The sequence below is a fragment of the Strix aluco genome, chromosome 2, assembly GCF_031877795.1.
Source record: "Strix aluco isolate bStrAlu1 chromosome 2, bStrAlu1.hap1, whole genome shotgun sequence".
Taxonomy (NCBI): Eukaryota; Metazoa; Chordata; class Aves; order Strigiformes; family Strigidae; genus Strix; species Strix aluco.
In genome coordinates this window covers 80133906-80155820 of record NC_133932.1, presented here as the reverse complement: position 1 = coordinate 80155820, position 21915 = coordinate 80133906, and the positions used below count along the sequence as shown (strand labels likewise).

The following is a 21915-nucleotide window of genomic DNA, read 5'->3' as shown; positions in this document are numbered from 1 at the left end:
CCTTGTAATGATGTAAAAAGAAAAAAATATTTCACAGACTATTATGTGAGGATTACTTTTAGTATTAAAAATAATTTTTATATTCTCCTGCAGTCAAATGTTTAAAACAAAATCAATTAATAATACTATATTGTCTCCAACTTATTTCAAAACAGAATTATAACAGATTATAAAATCTTCATTCACATTTATTTTATATGAAGGAATTTCATCCATCTTTAGTAAGATGTGGCAGGACAGCAGAGTGAAAGGTTCCTTCTTGCACTGTCCTGGCTGAGGCAGAAACCCAAGCAGAGGTGCCCTAAGAGGATGTGCAGAGAAGCTGGCAGCAAGTGATGGAGACAGACAAGCTCTAAGTCTGCATCATGGCAGAACCCTGAAAACAGCACGGAGGAAACACATAGCTACACCTCTGGAAGAAGACTCTTTCCCAGAAGACCCAACAGAACTCTGGAACATTTGTTGCAATCTGAAAATTCAGTATGAGAATGGAAACAAACCTGAAGTAGTCACCAGTAGAACACAGCGGGCAAGATTTTACAAATGCCTTTATTTCTATCTTGCTTCATTTTGAGTCTTCTCTATTCTGAAAGGTTTCTTCTAAAATATATTGAAATGAAACCTAGTACTGTCATTAAAGAGCACTATTAATATTTGCATCATTACCAAAAAAGATGCAAGTGACTCCATCTTAAAACTCTGGCCGAGAAAAAAATTAAGTAAAAGTTGAAAGTATAAATGCTAAACCCAAGAAAGTTTAAGAATCTCCATGAAGGAGAAAAGATGATATTTTGAGTTAAAAAATAGAAAATAAAAAATTGTAGACTCTGACAAATCATAGAAACATGAAGAAAACCTCAACCCTGGCATCAGTAGATCTACTGAGAGTTTGCAGGCCACCAAAGACTGAAGTAATCATCTGTGTCCTGCTGTTGACAACATACAAATACAAGGGAAAATGCTTACAGTTTATGAGTGCTTGCATAAAAGAGTCAAGTCATAACCAAAATAATTATACTATAATTACACAAACTGGAAAAAGATTTCTTATACCAAAAAACCACATTAGTTCTGCATTAACAGAACTTATTATAAAATGTGGCCAGACACAGACTCACAAGCATGCCAAAAATAACCCAAGGTGTTGTGTATCTAAATTTAATGCCTGCAATTTTTTTGTAATTTTAAAGAAATAGGAATGTGAAAGCACTTAACTTACTTTTTATAAAGTGCTTTTCCCACCTTTTTATACATACATGTTGGATTCCTTCCATTTCCAAATTAATTTTACATGGTAAGTTGTAAAATTGTAAGCAAATTAGGAAACATATTACAAAAGAAAATGCTGTTTTCAACTACTTATACAATGTTCATTTTCAAAGCAAAACCACTGTAAACCAGTATTCCCTCTATTGGAGCATTTCCTGGCTCCCAAGATGCAACAGATGAGATTATCCATCACCATGAGTACAACTTCTCCAGTATTATTAGTAATTCTGTAATCGTCAAACAAAACGTACCATCTTACCTAAAAGGATCATGAAAATCCAGGTCAATATGAATGCCATTTAGAAATAAACGTGCTTCTCCAGGTTGGATTCCAAGAATTTCATGAAAATGCTAAAAAGTAAAAAGCTAACTTATTTACATATGTGTCAACACTAACACACATATATAAATATATATACACATAAATATATACATATATGAAAAAACTTAAAGTAGCAGACACATCAAATCTCTTCCACATTTCTTCTATTAGCTGAGTGCTGTTGGTAAACATATTGACAACATACTTTTATGGCTGCTATTTAACACACATTCAATATACAAATACAAATGAAAATATCTGATAATTCTCTCCAAACCACCTACAGTGTCCCTACCTGTACAACGTAGAGACAAAGACACCTTCTCAGTGTCTGCCAACAGAAAGTGAAAACACACACACATACAGAAATATGGCTTGTACGTTTTTGAAAAATGACTCCTACATATCTATTCAACAAAGGGAGACCTTACATGTATCCTACAGACATCCACTCGAAACTACCTCTCTCAATAACTTAACATATTTTCTAATTCCAATACACGTGTAGTCGCAATTGTTACAGGAATTAGGAAAGACAGACTAGAAACATACAATCTCATCTAACAAAGGGACCTTGGAAAAAACAGAGATCAGAAAGGGATAGCATTTGCTTTGCAAAGAAGAAAAAAAATCCACTAAACGAATATAAGAGGAAGGAAGTATTTAGGCAGTGAAGTATGCCTTATTTTATTTTAGAGAGCTGTGAGGCACCACACTGTTCAGTCTATGGTAGCAGTAGCAAGATAAGTAACAGGAGCAACAGCAGTAGTTTATTCCAACTCACCCCATGAGGAGCAGTCAGATTTCCAGACATGTCTTAATTCCCAACAGAAGAATGGAAAGCACAAAAAATATGCAGAAAAAAGCAAGCTGAGAATATATTTTTCCCCCATTTAGCTTCCAATTGCTGAACAAAGTAAGTGTGAACAAAAACCACACTTTAAACAAAAGCACACTTAGAGAAAGCAACTCAAGCTGTGTATATTACTCCACTTATAAGTCTGTAACTGAACAAATGAGAGAAAAAACAGGAAAACATTTAAAGCGATACTATTTCTTCAAAGTAGTGTGGTTACTTTCACACAGTTAAATGTAAGTAAACTCAAAGCTAACTGGTTTGTGGCATTACAAGTGCAACCCCACATAAATCAGACAACAGTTTACTTAAAGCTCCTTGTAATCCAATGTATGTGCATATTCATAGAATCACAGAATGGTTTGGGTTGGAAGGGACCTTAAAGATCATCTAGTTCCAACCCTCCTGCCATGGGCAGGGACACTTTCCACTAGACCAGGTTGCTCAAAGCCCCGTCCAACCTGGCCTTGAACACTTCTAGGGAGGGGACATCCACAACTTCTCTGGGCAACCTGTTCAGTGTCTCACTGCCCTCACAGTAAAGAATTTCTTCCTTATAGCTAATCCAAATCTTCTCCCTTTCAGTTTAAAACCATTACCCCTCATCCTATCACTAAACTCCCTGATAAAGAGTCCCTCCTCATCTTTCCTGTAGGCCCTCTTTAAGTACTGGAAGGCCGCTATAAGGTCTCCCTGGAGCCTTCTCTTCTCCAGGCTGAACAACCCCAACTCTCTCAGCCTGTCCTCATAAGGGAGGTGCTCCAGACTCCTGATCATCTTCATGGTCTCCTCTGGACCTGCTCCAACAGGTCCATGTCCTTCTTACACTGGGGGCTCCAGAGCCGGACACAGCACTCCAGGTGGGGTCTCACAAGAGCAGAGTAGAGGGGGAGAATCACCTCCCTCAGCCTGCTGGCCACACTTCTTGTGATGCATCCCAGGATACAGTTGGCTTCCTGGCCTGCGAGCGCACAGTGCTGGATCATAGTCAGTTTTTCATCCACTAATACCCCTAAGTCCTTCTCTGCAGGGCTGCTCCCAATCCACTCTTTGCCCAGCCTGTCTTTGTGCTTGGAATTGCCCTGACCCATGTGCAGGACCTTGCACTTGGTCTTGTTGAACTTCATGAGGTCTGCATAGGCCCACCTCTCCAGCCTGTCCAGGTCCCTCTGGATGGCACATCCCTTCCCTCCAGCGTGTTGACCGCAGCACACAGCTTGGTGTCATCGGCAAACTTGCTGAGGGTGCACTCAAACCCCCTGTCCAGGTCTCCAACAAAGATGTTAAACAGCACCGGTCCGAATACCAACCCCTGAGGAACACCACTTGTCACTGCTCTCCACTCGGACATTCAGCCATTGATCACAATTCTTTGAGTGCGACCATCCAGCCAATTCCTTACCCACCAAATGGCCCATCCATCAAATCCATGTCTCTCCAATTTAGAGATAAGGATGTTGTGCAGGACAGTGTCAAATGCTTTGCACAAGTCCAGCTAGATGACGCCAGTTGCTCTTCATTTATCCACCAGCACTGTAACCCCGTCGTAGAAGGCCATCAAATTTGTCAGGCATGATTTGCCCTTAGTGAAGCCATACTGGCTGTCACCAATCACCTCCTTATTTTCTATGTGCCCCAGCACAGTATCCATCACTCATCATTCAATGAAGAGATACCATATTCCTCAGTATATATAAACATTTTCACAACCCAAAGCAGAATAGAAATATGTAATGGCACCTAACATCAGCATATGAAAGGCAAGGCTCTCTGTGAAGGAAAAATGCACCTGTGATAAGCCTGAGCCTAACACAGAAAGAATTTCTATGAAAATCCAAAACCTGTCCTTGACTTTGAAGAACAGCTTTTGAAATTTATAAATTTTATTTATTCTAATGGTGTAACCGGAACTTTGTAGTGCTTTCATTGCTTTTTTGTATGCAGATTTACAAAAGAGTAATATAATTACTTATGCTTGTTATGAAGTATCTAAACACATATATTCAAACTCAGATACAATGTGAAGAACATTGTGGATTTGGGAGGGGCTGCATCCCACTAACGCTAAGAAATAACCAGAAGTACCTTTTTTTTTTTTTTTTTTTTTTTTAATTTAGTTAGCTATTATCTTTCCTGAAAATTTTAGTAGGCACGTAAAAAATGGATGCCAGTGAGCTTTCAAAAATGAGGAGCATAAATGCATGGCAGTAAATTTCCTATGGTAAGATAAGGAAAAAAAGAAAGAGATAATGTAATTTGTTTTCTAATTTATAAAAATCACTTTATTCCCAATAATATACTCATCTAAATTACAGATTTTTTTTTTTTTATGTCCCCAAAACTTGGTACAGAAGAGGAAGAACTTCTACCTTCTTTACAACTAACTGCTGCTTTGGATTACTCCAGCCCAAGTGCAGGATTTCGTATTTATTGTTGTTAAACCTCATGCAACCATTAAAACAAAACCTAGAAGTAGCGGCTGGTGTCTGACATTTACATTTTTCCTACCAGAGCTTCACACAGAATTACATGCCCTCCAAGGTCTCACTCCACACATCCTTTCTAACCAGCCAAAATTCACAGATGCCTGACGATGCCAACTGCCCTTGCAGCAGCTGAAATTTCTGATCATTTTACCTACAGAGTTTGATCCTGAGACACAACCAAAACAGGCAGATGGGACAAAATTAAACAGCCAGGCACACAGTGATGAGAATCCTCTGAACCAGGCTGAGAAGCACTCAAAGTCCTAGGTATACCTGAAATTTTTCTATAGTTAGCAAATCCAACTTGGATTACAGTTTTAATACCAGCATTGTGCCACGAAGTACTGTGCCTGCAGAAATAACTCTCTTGATGCTACTGGACTCAAGGAGTAAACAATAAATATGAAGAGGATTACAGTGTCAAGAAATCTTACCAGCATCCTTCAGGGCTCTTGCACAGATCTTGTGAGATCAGCTAGAACAGGCCCTCTCCTTGAAGCACTGAAATCAGCATTTAGAATAAGACCTCTTACCACTATTGAAAGCTTATTGGTCATTTCTATAAGCCCAGATACTCATGTAAACACAGATACCAAGAAAGACTGCAATGGGCTGATATAGGTTATAAAAATCCTAATACTAACTAAAATGAATGCAAGAACAATGAAAAAATTATCAGCCATTGGGTATTGAAATGGGAGTATAGAAGTCTTCAAAATCCTTCAGTGCTGCAGTAGGAAAAGAACTGAGTTGAATCAGAGCTGAGACTTGTTATACAATTTTGATTGTTCAGAAAAGCATCCCTTTGCCGTAACAACTTTGATGGAAGTAGTATTTAGGCATCCAAGACTAGAATTTAATGCTGATAATACTCATAGTATTTTCTTGTTAAACTGGCAGCAAATTATTGCACTGGAAGTTGCGAGTTGTGTTTAATGAGATTTTATTTTTTCTTTTATCTATAGCAGTTCTTTGTCTATTTCTTAGTTAGGTATCAATTCATTACACATCTAAATCATCACATGCCTTTCAACTTTTAATACCTTTATTTCCTCCCGTTGCATTTCCTATTCAACTTTCATTATCTTGAGAGGGAATCATCCAGTTACACACAGCATGAGATCATATCTCTCCTGCTGTTAGATGGATGTACTGCAGTTCAAGAACGCACATGCCAATTTATTGTGCTCTAGTAGCAGCGTTCAGGAAGTTTCCCTACTTGTATTCAACAGACTTTAGCTTTTAGCTGACTAAAGCCTACAGCCTTTAGACTACAGGTAGGATGTAGTATGAAATTTAAACTCAGTGTGATAGGTACCTTATAGTTAATGTATTTAATAAAGTCATGGAATCATAGGAGTGGATCCAGCTGACCAACCACATAGGTATCCAATGTCATTTGTTTCAGGATAAGGCACCTTGGACTGGAAAGTACAAGTCAAGTAGAAGGGAATGGATGTCCCAGTAGAGACATCTGCCAGATCTACTAGTGGCTATCTTGGATAGCCTGTGGTATCTCAAATGACATAAAAAATTCAGGTTTAGGCAACTCAGTCATGCCTCTCAAAACAACCACTGAGTGAGCTAAATTGGTTTTGATGTCCATTGACTACATCTTCATTGTCATAACAGGAGTTTAGATACCATACGGATGTGTCTAAATGCAGACATCTTAATTTCAAACCAAATCTTAGTTACTTTTTCTAATCCTTATATTTAGTAATAATAGCTATTTAAACTCCTGATACACCTTTACTTTTTTGGACTTTGGGGTAGAGGAGTAGTTTTAGATTAAGCAGTTATTTTTGATTTTTCTGTTAACTGAGCTGCTATTTGAGAAAGATAATGTAAAGACTTCATCGAGAATCAAGGAAAGTCCTGACATCAACACTTGTACTCTGAAGAAACTATAATCATCAGGGCTTTGTTTTGCTTTATCCTGACTATAATCTTAACAACAGAGATATAGGAAAACGCGTATCTCAGCTGTATACAGAAAGCAATGAAGCAGGGTGCAGATACTGATTTGATCCCTTGAGCAAAAACTATGGGACTTCTCACTAGTGTAAGAAACAAGATGCCTGCATAACATTGAGCCCACTCTAAGATCTCTGCTGAAAACCCAAGAATCAAACATGCACCCTGCACACAAGAAGGCTGAAAGACTCAAGAAGGTGAACTGCCGGGATATATATGAAATGTATTCTCAATGGACCAGTCTCACACGCAATCACCTATGGACAAAAAAAAGCCCTATACAATTGTTTGCATAAACATTCACAAGAACATAACACTTGAGCCTGTCACTGTTTGGGCAGGAAATACTCAAAGACTGGAAAGCCTTACGTTAGTTTTGCATGGTGGAGAGCTCTAACACATTTATATGGAATTTTTGCTACAATGGAGATGACAAGCTCTTTATGAGAAGGCTGCATCAGTGCAACTGGGACATTGTTCACTTTTGCTGTTTTGGAGGGTGGAAGAAACTGGAAAGGCATTGCCCTGGACATATAAGTCTTGGCAAGACAAGAGGAAAAGGCCTGAATAGATACAAAGCAAAGTGATACATGGAAATATTGAAAAAGTACAGGAGTGCCATAAGTAAGAAATAAATCCCTTTCCCTACAGTGGTTCATCAGTCTTAACACCATATGAAAATATATGTTCTGAAGATCAAGACTAAGGACAGTGCTATGGATGTCATTTCATGTGACCAGTCCTGAAAGAATGGTGGCTAACATATAATTTTAACACTCAACTTGAAAGAAAAAAATCCAAACTCTGAACTGAGACAGAAAATACAACAGGTGTCACGAACTCAAAAAATGCAAAATGGCATCTCAGGATATATCTCCAATCAGTCAAAGTCACATGAACAATGACTTGTCATGGGATACAAAGCACAAAAGATGCAGTGCATCAAGGATGAAAATAAAACCCCCATCTACCATAGACAATGTTCAAAATACCTTGCAGAACAGTTGCATGCGTGATTCTGAGAGTGTGGAAAGCTCAAAGCTAGCATGTGCTCACCATAATATAGCCAGCAGGCCTAGGTTCAACACCAAAGCTCCACAAAAATTAACTGATACAGCACACAATTTATAACTTAACACAACACTCTGTAAACATTGTTTGTCCTTGCCTAATTCTGTAAAATCAAAAGAGGGAAGGGAAAATGTACCAAGAACAGCAGAAAGTGAAAAATTTGAATTGAGTATTTCAGTGTTCTTTACTTAGTAAAGGTGTTTAGAACAATTAGCTCTTTTTCTCTGACAGAAACCACATGAAAACTGCTACACTAATAAAAATCTCCAAAAGCAGGAATATGATAGTAATGCAAATGTCCACTTGAAGAAATAAAAGCAAACCTTCTGATTTTCTTCTATTTCATTTCGCATTTTCTTGTCTACAAGCACTCTGGTCAGTGATCTGTAAAATTAAAATATTGGTATCACTCAACCACTGTATTTTTAAAAATGCATTAAATAATGTGAAATATGTATTTTAATACCATATCCAATGCACTCTAATTGAAGAATGCAGTAATTAAGACAAAAAGAAGAGCAATGCAGTGTCATAAATATTTTGTTTACAAAACAAATATTTTGTTCTGTGTTACCCTAGTAAACCCAGGTTTCAAATTTATGCTAGGTTTTGTTGAAGTAATATTATCAGCATATTTTTTTTTACCACTCTCAATCCTTCCTCTTTTTTTTTTTCCTGGAAAATAGCATGTATATTATAAAAAAAGTTGTTTGATAATCTAAATTATTACCTAAATAAATTCCATATTTGTACATTTTAAGTCAATGTTACTAACTCCATGCTACTCAACACTACAGCACAGGTAGCCAAGAATACAACTTGATGTTTTGGCCCAAGGCAAGGAAAATATGCAAAGAATGACCACTTTAAAATTAGCTGCGATTAGAAAAAGATATTTACAGATTGAGTCCTTTGGAAATGTTAAGTATTCACAGACAGTCAAAATTTTCGTTTCTAATTACTAGGCTATCATAAAATACTCCCAGAGGCAAACTAATCTCTGTTTTAAGAAACCCTAAACCATATTAACCTAAGTCTGATTCTCCCAATAAATGACAAAACAAATACTCTAGTTGCCTACATAAATATTTTTTTCAAAACATAATTGTACACGGTTTAGCAAATCTGGATGAGACTTTAATAAAAACTGGAGTAATCTTAAATGTGAAAGTTAACTAAACAAACGGAGTACAATCCCACTAAGCCAACTTTAGTACTCATGGATAATAAAGCAGTTATTTAATAATATAAATCCTTACACTCCCCAAAAGAAACTGATTTAGAATAGATCTTCCTAGTAAACTCCACATTTTTTACATCATGTCAGAAATAAGATATAAAATCAGTTTACTTTAAACAAATATTCAAGCTTTCCAGGCGATCAAAGAGACGACTTGTTAAGTGCAAACAATATGATTTCCAAGCTTTGTTCAAAAACATTACACAATTCATCACAGCTAAATACCCTTTTTCTATCCACCCCCTTTAAATATTCTTTATTTTTGTCACTGTGAATCACTTCTGGACCACATGATGAAAGAGCAATAGAGGATCAAGAGGAGCTGTACTTATACCAACTCATATTTGGTGGGTTTTCCTTGGCTCAAAATGAGAAAGCTGTAACTCAAATTGTGATGTGAAAGACAGCAATAAAAAAGTCAATATGGTTCAAATATACTATTATCAGTAGTCACTGGAGGATGAGCTTAATAACTTGCTTTTTATTGTTCAACTCATCTAAACTCTTTCTCATAAAGCTATTATAATCATACTGCTAGGTACCCTCTGTGCACATAAAGAATGTAGTAAGTGTATTCAATACTGAGTAAATATATTTTACACTGTACTACTTTCTGCGTCTACTAGTTTTGAAATAAAAATTGCAGCACAGAAAGCAAGAAACTATAACCATTTCTGTTGAAAAAGAAACATTGCTGATTAAGATTTAAAAAAAAATATTGAAAGAAACTGTAAGTACAAAGAAAAGAATATCTGAAGCCAAATTTAAATTTGGAAAAACAGAGGAGACTGATTAGTTAAAAACACTATCAAGTCAGAAGTCTCGAAAGCTGACTATGTAGGACACTGCTTTAAGGGACCTTCTACTAGCAATAGACAGAATTCAGAAACACTACAGAACCTTTCCCATTACAAGAACATCTCTAATTGATGGGTATTACTACTGTGAATTTACTTAGCCAATGAGCAAAACAGCTATTTAACAGGACTCCATAGCAAGGTGGAAATTTAATGTGTGGCAGTACTACCACACTATTATTCTGACTTCATAGCAATAGTTTTAGAGTCCTGAAGTAAAAAATACTTCAGGGGAAAAAAAGCTCTGATTTTTATCTTGCTAAACTCAACACAAATAGTAGTAGGGCCTGCAACTCTTGGAATCAATGCTTCATTCTGCATACACAGGTGATAAAAACTGCACAGATAAAAAGAACAACCTAAATCTTTCCAAATAGGTTAGAGTAGTAAGGCAGAAACATAGAAAATTAATGTGAAAATAATAAAAAGGCAGAAAGGAGAAGACAAAGCTGGCCCAACGTTAGCAAGGAAGTAAAATACTTATCAGCAAAAGGTAAGCTTTACTGATAGCTTTTCTGGTAAAAAGAAAGCAATACATTAAAGAACTGTTAACCAGGTCCTTGTCTATGCATGTGGCAGTTGACAATGCAGGATTCTAGCAGGATTTTAAGGAAAAAATGTGATGTTTGATCCTTGAGGAGGATACCCTAGGAATTTGAGGTAACAAGTGTAAAAGTACCCATGAAAGACATCCGTTCATTCTGAGTTCGGTCACTTGTTCAATTTGTTCAGAGCCTCACAAAGTTTTATGAACGTTTTTCTAAATATTAAGTGCTAAGGACTCATTAAAGAGAAACACTTCACTGTCTGAAAGCAAACGGATGCTATTTATCTTTCTACATGATGTAGGGATGTTCTTGTATGACAGTAAGGTTGGATTATTTTCTATCATATAATTTTATGCATCTTTATTCTTACCTGGAAGAACATGTAGCTATGTAGTACTGCATATCAGGGGAAAAAAGGAAACTTTTCACATGTTTATAATGTTAATATTTATGAATGATAATTAAATAGCAAGAAACAGAATATTACAATTCTTATTATTGTATTCTTAAATAGCAGATAATTATGACACGTATACAATAAAATAAAGATGAAAAATACCCTATAAAATGAATTATCAAAATGTCACCATATCAGTTGTTACATTGTCTACATCTGATGACATTTTGTAAAATCTACCTCAGACTAACCTTTTCAACTGGAAATACTGAGACACAGAAATGCAGGTTATAAACTAGAAAGTGAAAGAAACTTCCAGAGAAATGGTATATTCATTTTTTATGGTCTAAGGAACCCCTCCATTTTTAATGAACATGTAAGATTTAATTTTTATTTTTCATAACTATAGTTCTAAAATTTGTATACAGCATTTTCAAATAAAAATTTACATAATTAAAATCCAGTCATTTTTATATCTAAACTGTATGAAATTTAAATAATTTTAATATACTACTATTATAATGATCAGTTATCTATCTCAAGTGATTAAGCAATATCTTTTCATTTCCTGTTTATTCTAAGTTTTTTTTTACAAACTAGTCTTTTTGACTCAGTGGGTTAAGCATGATTAGATTAATAACGAAATATATTTTGTGCACTGTTTTTACACAATGCCCCTTTGATTTGTTTGTTGTCACCGCAGACCTACTAACTTTAAATTATTTAAATATTTGTAATTTCTCATGTTAAAAATAACATGTTAGATTAGCATAGTAGAATAAATCATACAGGACAGGAACTGCAATTCCCCTTTTGATAATTCCAAGGTCTTCTAACACTTTTATCCATAAAAATAAAATGTTTGAATAGTAGGTAAATTGTGCTCTAATGTCACAAATATATGACAAGAGTCAGAGTGGGATGTAACAATTAAATGACTTTTAAAATTGATTTAAATGTCACCTAGCGTACTTCAAACTGACTTTTTCTTGTCCTTTAAAGAACAGAACTGGCCTTGCAGTTCAACATTATGTATGCTTCCACTATCTTCTAATGGAAAGCTGAATTTTCTGATTGCTAATCTAAGTGTAAACTTGTACCTTACTATTTCATAATATGTTTCAGGCATTTTAAAAGTTATTTTAAAGTTCTTCCTTGAAACAAGATGTTAAAGGTAGTTTTTTCATTACAGTGTAGATTTTCTCTAACAGAAAATCAGAGATGACAATGAAACACTGTGATAATTAAACAAGAGTTGTAAAATATGAAAGCATACTGAGTTAAGAATCCTGTTTAGCATCATATTTAATTCAGTTATTCAAGCGAATATTGCTGATAGGATTACATGAAGAGCTTATTAAATATAAAGAAAAGCATTTCTCAATTACAATACAATTGGCTTACAGGAAGACCAGTTTTTAATATTAGTACAGAGGAAAATATTGTTAATTTATTTAATATTTACCTTGATCTTTTATTAGGTAATCTGTTATGGGAGACAGATCTTCCCCAGTAAGAACACTAATATACAGCAGATGGGGCCCAATCTTGTCAGCACTGTTGTGCTTAGAATTAGTGTAGGTGGATCCCCTATGAAATTTATTAATAGAATTTTGCCTCTTCCTGAGTAGATCTGCTATTAATTCACCAGAATTTTCCACCTGGGAAAATATCATTCCAGTAAAATCCAGGAGGACTAGACATTCAACTATAAGTGCCTGAAGGATTAGGATGCATGCCTTCATGGCACCTCCTGCATCAGACAGGAAACATTTAAGAGACCAATCATAAGCTCTCCCAGGAGTTATTTTCTACTCAATGAAATTCCCTGGAATCCATCTAGCAAGCTGTAAAACATGAATATCTGACTGCATCGTTTGGATATAAATCTCTATTACTGTCATTAAATTCAAATGCAAACATAAAAACAGTATTTGAAAAACAAGCATAAGTATCATACCTGGCTCTTATTGGGAAGTTCTGAGCTATGTCTTTCATTACTTTTAAGGCATCATAAACAGGGGTAGACATAATTCGAGCAGCTGCTTGAAAACTAAGATCTGGGGGAAAAAAAAAAAGCACTGGAAATATCACTACTGCCTACAATCAGAAAACTGTTCCATATACACACTCTCACTATTAACATTTTTTACGTTTCAATTATACATTTTAAAAGATTATGAAGTAACATTATTAAGGTCAAAAAGACAGGCACTTAGAAGTTGGAAATACCAAATTCAGTCTTTCCTACAGAACTCTGCCCGAACGTCTTGAGTATACACATTGTACATATAATTTCTAAGTTTACAAAAACACACTGAAAAACACAGACAATTCATCACATGGTATTATCCCAGTATCAAAAGGGTATCATGCTGAAATCTAGATATGCATCAACCCACACACACCCATAACTGCCGTAAGGTGTAAGATCTTTCCAGCTCCAGGACTTCACAAGATTTTCAGAGAACAGATGTATTAAATGTAGAAGGCTATATTGACTATGTGAGGTGTACAATTTGCAAGAGTACCAGCAATTTCACGGGAAGAGAAAATGGAGACTCATGAAAGAAAGGCCAATACATTGTCAAATTTCAGATCTCCTAAGTGTCTAGCACAATTTTTAAAAGGATCTCATTTTTCTCTCTATGCTTTTTCTCAGAATGAAGTCAATTTTCACATATCAGGACAGTTTATAAGACATTTGCCTATTCACTGGAAAAACAATGATGGAATTCAGTTAGCCTTCTCTGGTGCCTAATTTGGGTGTGACAAATCTTGGCACATGAGACTGGGGAAAATCCAATTTTGGTACCAATAGGGTAAGGTGATAATACACTAGGTGCTTCCATGTACTTTGGATACAGTCTGCCTAATTACCTCAGAGCAATGATGCTTCTCCCTCTTAAACTGCTAATTAACACATTTGAGCAGAAACTGAAGGCCTCGGGTTACTCAGTTTGAGGAAAGCTGATGCCACATATAGTAACAAGTGCTGGGCAGAAAGTTATAGAGGATGTTGCCTAGTAGAACTTCGCACCATCTTTCTGAAGCAATAAGGAATTAAAAAAAAAAAAAAAAAGGCGTACCTGGTACATTACACCTTGGTTGGAAAAAAACAGGTGAGTCTGAGAGGTGGAATGTTAACTTGGTATTTCTTAATACTTTTAACAAAAAGTATAAAAATATCACTGTTTCCAAAAAGAATGTTTCTGATCCCTTTCAACAGTCACATAAACAGAGATCAGGTGTTTAAATACCCAATTGCTGCTGTTAACACAGATAGTGCCTTACCTGCTGTGCACTTAGGACATACACTTAAATACCTTCGTGAACAGTTAATCATTTCCATTTTATGCTGAACAGCTAGAGTACAAGTATTCAAATCCTACTGAGGCAAACTGACATGTATTTTCACCTCTTTGGTTACCTCTGGTCAGGGACTGTCAGTTACAGATCTTCCCATGTGGCACCCTAACACAGCTGAGAGAGCAGTGTAGGACACCTTGGGAAAAAGATGATCCTGAGCTTAAAGCAGATGAAAGCTAACTAGAGATCAAGAGGCTGTTCACAAAGATAAAAGAATGAGTTATTAAAGGGAATACCATATTCATACTCTGTGTATCATTTTTCTCTACAAATACTAAATCTAATTACTTACCCAAAACATAAAGGCTCTTGAAAGACAACTCTTCAGTGGTGTTTAGGGTCATCTATAAATAGAAGTATGCCCCATAGCTGAAGGAGTTTTGGTTAAATTTAGTTAAATTTTTACTTGGGAGCTAATTAAAGGAAATCAGAGAGTAGCTGAGCCATTAACTCAGCCACTAAGAATTTATTAAGTATGAACTAGAGAAAGCACCCAGTCCACTCATGTCAGGAGTAAGAGTATCAAAACAACTGCACCATATAAAGAGAGGGTTGAAGACACCCTGTCTGAAAAGGCCCTGAATGTACTTATCACAAGCCAGTACCAGTCTTCCTGGCACTGAACAGCATCCCAAGGCTTAACTAATTTCAACACTGTATGAACTGCTTGCTTGGGGAGCAGCACCAATTTCATTTTTTATTTATATAGCCATGACACTGCAGAAAAGACCACCACTAAACAGAGACCTTGTACTGGCTTTTGAAGGTAGACACTAAAGGGATCAAAGTTTCACAGTTGCTTCTGCTTGAACATCAATGGAGTGGTAATCAATCATGTATTAAAAAAATGTAAATAGACAAAAAGAGCATTTTCTTTTTATTTGCATAGTAGATTTCTCATGAGAAGTGAAATGCAATGTCTCTAAATTTTTTAAATTTTGGACCAAGATAAATCCTGCAGCTGAAGGGGAGTTCATTGATAAAAGACTGCAAGTGAACTACAATTATCTCAAATAGCTAGTTTCAGAGTGGATACTGCTAGCAAGCTCCGTAACAGTCCGAATCCCAAAAAGAAACTGAAGTTCAGATGATTGATCAATCTCCTTCATTGCACTAGTATAAACGCAAGTCAGTTTTGATCAGGTTGTCCTCTAAAACTGAAGAATGCAACAGGCAAAATTTAGTTGCCTAAATTTAAGTGTCATGCCATTTTAGGGACCTATTTTAGAGTGATTTATAATTCCATTCAAGTTACAGAATGTCCTGCAGGTCATCAGCACAAAACCTGTTTAGAAATCATCCTCTACATATTTGTTCTCCTTTTCCACGGGAAAGCTTTTAAAAGCATGTTCTTCCATTTGATGTTATATAAAAAAAATTTATCAACGTGAACTCCAATACACTGATAAAAGTCAGAATTTATAAACTAAACAGTCTTAACCCGTATTTCATCCCAACTCAACAGTCATGTCAAAATTTTATTTTTTGCTTGACCTCTCAAAAAAAAAAATCTGAAACTAAATTTAACATCCACATCCAAGATAACACCAGGCAGAAAACCAGTGAATGTAACTTCTGTCGTTAAAATCAGTAAAGCTAGTTATGATTCTCCATCTCACAAAATTACTTCAATGATCCTTTAATTTCTAGCATATAATACTAGGACAAGATACCAATACATTCTTTTAAATATTCGATATAATACTGCCTTTTTATGAAACCACATGTCTCTTTTAAAAAGAAGCTTTTATCATAATGTTGATACATCTACATAACAAAGGAAAATTAGAGTACTGTGTTAATTCAGAAAACTGCAATACATACCCTGTAGCTCCCAAACCTTCAGTGGTTCCATGTTGTTAGTAGTTTCAATTAGATGGTTTTTAAACTCTTTCAGATTATTTTTCAGATCAGGATGCATCTGTCTACAGTAAAACATTTTTTTAAAAAAAGGTAAAATCTATTACATCCATCAGTGTCTGCTTTTATCCACAGTATTGCCCACAGCTAATACTGTATCTTTAGGGTAACAAGCAAGAATTAAAATTTTAATTCATTCTTAAAACAAAAATGAGGATTTGGGATGAGGTTATTTCTGAGGACTAAAAACCAGGTAATTAGAAGAAGGAATTCAATTGTTTTGCAGTGATCTGTCTCAAACACTGTTACATAAATTTTGATGGAATAAATGAACTCAAAGATTAAATACTACTAACAAACAATATAGATAACTGTATAGTTAGTTTACTATAGCATAATGTATACCTAACTGTATACTAACTGTACTATAGATTAACTGTAACTGTACACAGAGTTTGTTGTATTACCTACAAAAGATACAGGTGAGACAATGTCGAGAACATCTTTTACAAATTAACATCACTGACAAGAATCAATCTACTGAGCACACAAATCACTAGTCAGACCTGAAGAAGAGCATGGTGCCCAAAAGCTTGGCTATTTTTTTTTAAAACATAATTGGGCAAAGAAGTTTTGAGGGCAAAGACTTCAGCCTGCTACAAGACACCCTCAAACATCAAACAATCTCCACTAGATTTCTGAAGATTCTTCTACCAGAAGTATTGAACAAGAAGCAAAAAAGTAGCTAAAAACCAGACATCTAAAGCATTAAGACTTTAAGTTCTGTAATATTTCATATTTTATTTTAGATATTAAGAAGTTTCACAAAGAATCCCTCCCTCCTTATTTTTTAGCTGTTGGATGGTATTTACTGTTGTTCTTTACAGGAAAAGAAACATATCACTGATGAAGACTGTTGTTCTGGAATTAGAATATAGTCCAGGTTACTCAAAGAAAGCATACTCAGCTAAAAAGAGATGCAAAGACAGAAAATCCCTTTTTTTCTTACTTGTAAGACAGACCTAGAAACAACAAACATAGTTCGTACTCTTAGAAACACCTCTATGAAGTAGCAAACTCTTAACTAGATTTGAGCTTTTTAATTACTGTTTTTACTGCCTTCTTTGCAAATTTACCTTGATGAGATTTTTTTTTTTCCTGTTCAGACCTTCAATTCTTCTGTGAATGAAAGACAACTGACAAATAAGACCTAGCCACAAGCCACAAACAAGATCTATTATTGATGCTTGGTCCATCACTTTTCCTATTCACTTGCTATGGTCAATGTAGGCACAAAATCAAACACACATAAAGCCGACTGAAAAAAGCTACCCTTCTCTGAATATCCCACTCATGATGCGGGATTGAATTATGTTAATTTGCACCATCAAATAGTTTTATTTATAAGATTTTATGTCTTCTGCTTACATTCATAACTATTTCACAGCTGAGAAAAGTACAACCTTTGACATGGCTATAACCAAGGGACAATTTACAGGTAACTGAAACATCTCTTTCATCTCCAGAAGACATCTATAATAAGCATATCTTCCAAGAAATATCACTCCTCAACTCTAAAAAATGAATGACTATCCATCTTAAAAACACCTTACTGTAGCCACAACACATGGGTTTGAATTTGTTGTGCTATTACTTTCATTTTGAAAACCAACATTTTGATTATAGTTACCTGAAAACAGAAGTAGCAGCAACAATTTACTGTAGATATAAACATGAAAGCATGGTGTTCTAAGTTTCTGTGCCTGTTGCCCAGAGGGATTTTTTTTACTTTAAAAACAGTTTACTGTATACATTCTTAGAGAATTAGAAAACTAAGAGCAATAAATTGAAATTAATAGAATAAGCAACTGTTGCATCTTTACATTCACAAGACATACACAAAAAAATTAATCAGAATTTTCACCAGTGACAAAGTAATTTCCAACATAAATCTCATTTCTTCTATAAGGAATTTTTTATTTTTGGTTCAGGTTCCAGAAACAAATGCAGAAGTTTAATTACAACTTATATCAACTCACTTTAATTTGCTGAAGAGAAATCCTTGGACATCAATTTCCTTCTCCTCCTCATCATCTTCCTCTTCTTTTGTCTCATTTGCTCCTGAACATAGCACATGTAGACAACATAGACCAAGAAAGTTACTGATATATTATGTCCTTATGAATCACATAATGGTTAACAGAAACATACTATCAGAAAGTTGTCGTTCCCAGATGTAATTTCAATTAGATTTATAGTTATGCATTCATATTTTGGCATCAGAATGAATCACTTTACAGAACTTAGCAGTATTCAAGTTAATTTTTAAATATAATTCATGCAATGGTTAAATTTTTTTTATAAATGAAATTGTTTGGTTAAATAGTTCACTTCCTAAAATAGCCATTTCTCAGTTTGATTAAGTGGTAAGGTATAACTCTTATCAGCCAACTACTACCAAATTTATGCTTGAAAAGCATGATGACTTTAAAGCGCTTGAATCTCCAGTTAGCATTTGATATAAGCCAGAGATCAGTTTTTTTCCCTTAAAAAAATTAAACTATTTTTGACGTGACTCAAAGGCTATTAAACCGTAGTCTTACCAATGAGAATTAACCAACTTTCTTTATATCTTGTAAATGTCCACACAAAGTAATTTCTCTGTGTCAGAACACTATAGCTACCACAACACATAGTAACATACACTGGAACCAAATTCTATGATACAGCACATCTTCCTACAGAAGATTGTGAAAGTTTTTCCACATAAATTCAGAAAAAAGCTCTCACCACTCAAACACTGATGTGTAGATACCGTAGTAATTAGCATATTAGAGATGTCAACAAACATAAAGTAATTGAAGAATAAAGGTTAAATACTTATTGAAAGGAAGAAGAATGGGTTACGTTTTGAGGAGCCACAAAACCCAACAATTAAGAGGTTAGGTAATGAACTATATCCTAAGCACAGCTGTTTATAAATGCTTGCATGTATTTTGATGTCTTAGTTCCTAATGCCTGAGACTTCCTTCTGTAAAAAGTAATTAAGTATAACCTTCAAAACATTACTGAATTTATAAATGAAGATTATTACATATTTCAATAGTATCTCCAATAAGATATCATAAATAAATTAAAAAACCACATACCTTTAACCTGTGTGTCATCTACTGCTTTATATTCTGTGCTCTTTATTGCAAGTTCTACACCATATCCAGATAAATACATTTTTCTAGAACTTGGTTTCTGTTTGATGATATTTTAACAGAACAAAAAATAAAACTTAAAAACCTGTATTTATAGAAGATTAACAATATCTAATATCTAACTTTAAAATGTTATAACATCCATAACTTAATCTGTCAATTTATGATTCAAAGTACAAAATGCTACACCAAATAAATGACAAGAGTCATGTAAGGCATATTGACAGTTCATCGAGAAGGTGTGTAACAGAAAGTAAGGACTTCCTTTATCTCTGCAGACCCCAGAAAGGCTGTGTCAAAATCACAGTCCCTTCACACAGTATTAGAAGAAGGACTAGAACAGGCAGAGCACCCTATACAATTATTGCTGCCTTACAATTCACATTTTAAACTGTAATTTTGCTAGACTTTCAGCATGTTAGGAGGAAATTCTCTGTTCCTGCATCAGACTGCTTTTTTAAAACAGTTCTGATGAAAGAGTTAATCACTTTCTGCAAGGAGGATTAAGAAAATGTATTAAAGTATCACTGTTAAAAACAGGTTGCCACTCATTAAAAACAAACACTATTTCTAGCTTTGGAGTGGAAGTTTGACATTCAATAGTGTAATTACTCAGAGCATACTTATTTCTGAAAATGTGCCCTAATTTGTCCAAAATGTATAAAAATGCTCTTTCCAAAATGCAATTTGCACGTGCACAGAAGATATTTCTTGAAAGCCTTTCAGCTTTAGCTTGCAATTTCTAAGAATCATTCTGTATTGAGAATCCTCCCACCCACAACTGAAAACCCACCAGGGCTCGGGGTTTTCTCTGTTGGTCCTCTAAGCAAATCTCAATGCAGAGAGAGCACTGTACTCTCTAAGCAGTCTTGGTGATACTGGCAAAAAAAATGGCAGCAGAAAGACTATACCTCTTCTGCTCTCAATGTTCCCTCTTCTGGTATTTAATATAAAAAAGGAGGGAGAAACCATCTCAGTAGGAACCAAAGAATAAAAATGGAGGTTGTGAGGAAGGAAGAAAAGGGAAAAGCAGTCTGATGAAGGTGCAGGAATGAGGACAACACGCATTTGGGGGGACCATGGTGCATAAGCCAGTCAGAGCAAGGAGACTACAGATATTTAATTGAAATTAAAGTGCATAAAAGAACATAAAGTTTGGTAAAAACTATACCCCATGCAACTTAGAACATAATACTGGTTTCCTCAAATTGTCTATTTCATTACTGTGAGCAAACAACTCAAAGTCATCTGCAAACTATGGATCTCATCTCCCTGAAATTCCTGGTCTACATAAATCACAGTAACCTCTCACTCCATCAGATAATTCTTGTATTAGCCTCGCTATTTAAGAGCTAATACTTTGAATATAAATTACAAAAACCTTCCAATAACCAAAACTGGGACAATATGGTTCCATGTACTGGTATTTGTCTTGTTTTGTTTCAGGGAGAAGAGTATGTTAAGAAAAGTATTCAGAAACATTGTTTAAAATACTGATGCTGTGGAATGCAAGCGTTGAAAAACTGGTCAATGATGTTGACTGTGATAGTACATGCTGCTGTACTACAATGACCATATGAGATTATACTGAGGATATATAAAATCATAATAATTTTTGAACTTGATTTTCTATTCTACTTCACATTTTTCTAATTCTTGTTACTAATATGTTGTCTGCTGCACCAAGATCTGCTCACCCAAATCTTTGTACAAAGTACAAAAACCAGACATATAACTAAAAAAAGAGATATTTCAAGATCAATCAGTGATGCAAATAGTGCTTGCATGCAGGATTAGATATCATGTTTTCCCAGCTTCAAAGTTTGTATTAGGTGAATCACTTCACCTAGAAAGTTTTAAAATTAGAATATATATTGCACATGACTTAGACAAATGCAAAAATAAATGTAGAAAATGTGTTTTGTCAAAAAGCAAGCAAAATAAAGACAGAATACTAACCGTTTACTGAATTAACGTTAATTTGAATTGCATACCTGAACATAATGACGGAGAACATAAACAATTTCCTCCTTTTGCGCCTTCTCTGATAAAATCTTGTGGAACTTGACAAAGTCTTTTGTACCCATTTCTGCATAAAGAACAACCACTGGGCCATCCTCTTTGAGAGCTGGGAATTTATGATCTCCCTTAAAAAGATATGGCCTGGGTCTGGTTTTAAAAACAAATAATTGTGATATTATATATTCAGAAAAGAAATTAAAATAGTAGCAGTTTTTCTACTTCATAATTGAAAAAACTAGTAAGGGCTTATATGCTAAAAGTATACTAGCCACGTTAAAATCATTACAAAATAATCATGATTGCTCACAAATGAATTTAAAGACCAAATTTGCAAATTAAAGTCCAAAAAACTGAAAAATCACCATCAACTGTAAGTAATTTTAATATATTTTTTCAAATCACAACACAAAGAGCAAATGAAAAGCATAGCACTTT

The 21915-nt window shown here is 34.9% G+C and overlaps 1 protein-coding gene across 3 annotated transcripts in view; it reads right to left on the bottom strand.

Annotated features, from left to right (window-relative positions):
* The window catches only part of UGGT2 (UDP-glucose glycoprotein glucosyltransferase 2), a 92334-nt gene that overhangs the window by 55402 nt on the left and 15017 nt on the right, over positions 1-21915 (bottom strand). For 2 of the 3 annotated variants that reach the window (XR_012622008.1, XM_074815434.1), the window contains exons 5-11: positions 21453-21627; positions 19402-19498; positions 18292-18373; positions 16217-16317; positions 12984-13083; positions 8305-8365; positions 1529-1620 (exon numbers count right to left, since the gene is read on the bottom strand). Coding sequence is in view for 2 of the 3 variants with exons in the window: in XM_074815434.1 (XP_074671535.1) it covers positions 1529-1620; positions 8305-8365; positions 12984-13083; positions 16217-16317; positions 18292-18373; positions 19402-19498; positions 21453-21627 (708 nt within the window). In the remaining variant the exon portion in view is untranslated. Of the gene's footprint in view, positions 1-1528; positions 1621-8304; positions 8366-12983; positions 13084-14684; positions 14737-16216; positions 16318-18291; positions 18374-19401; positions 19499-21452; positions 21628-21915 lie in introns of those variants that run through there. The other variant, XM_074815435.1, reaches the window with a different exon arrangement.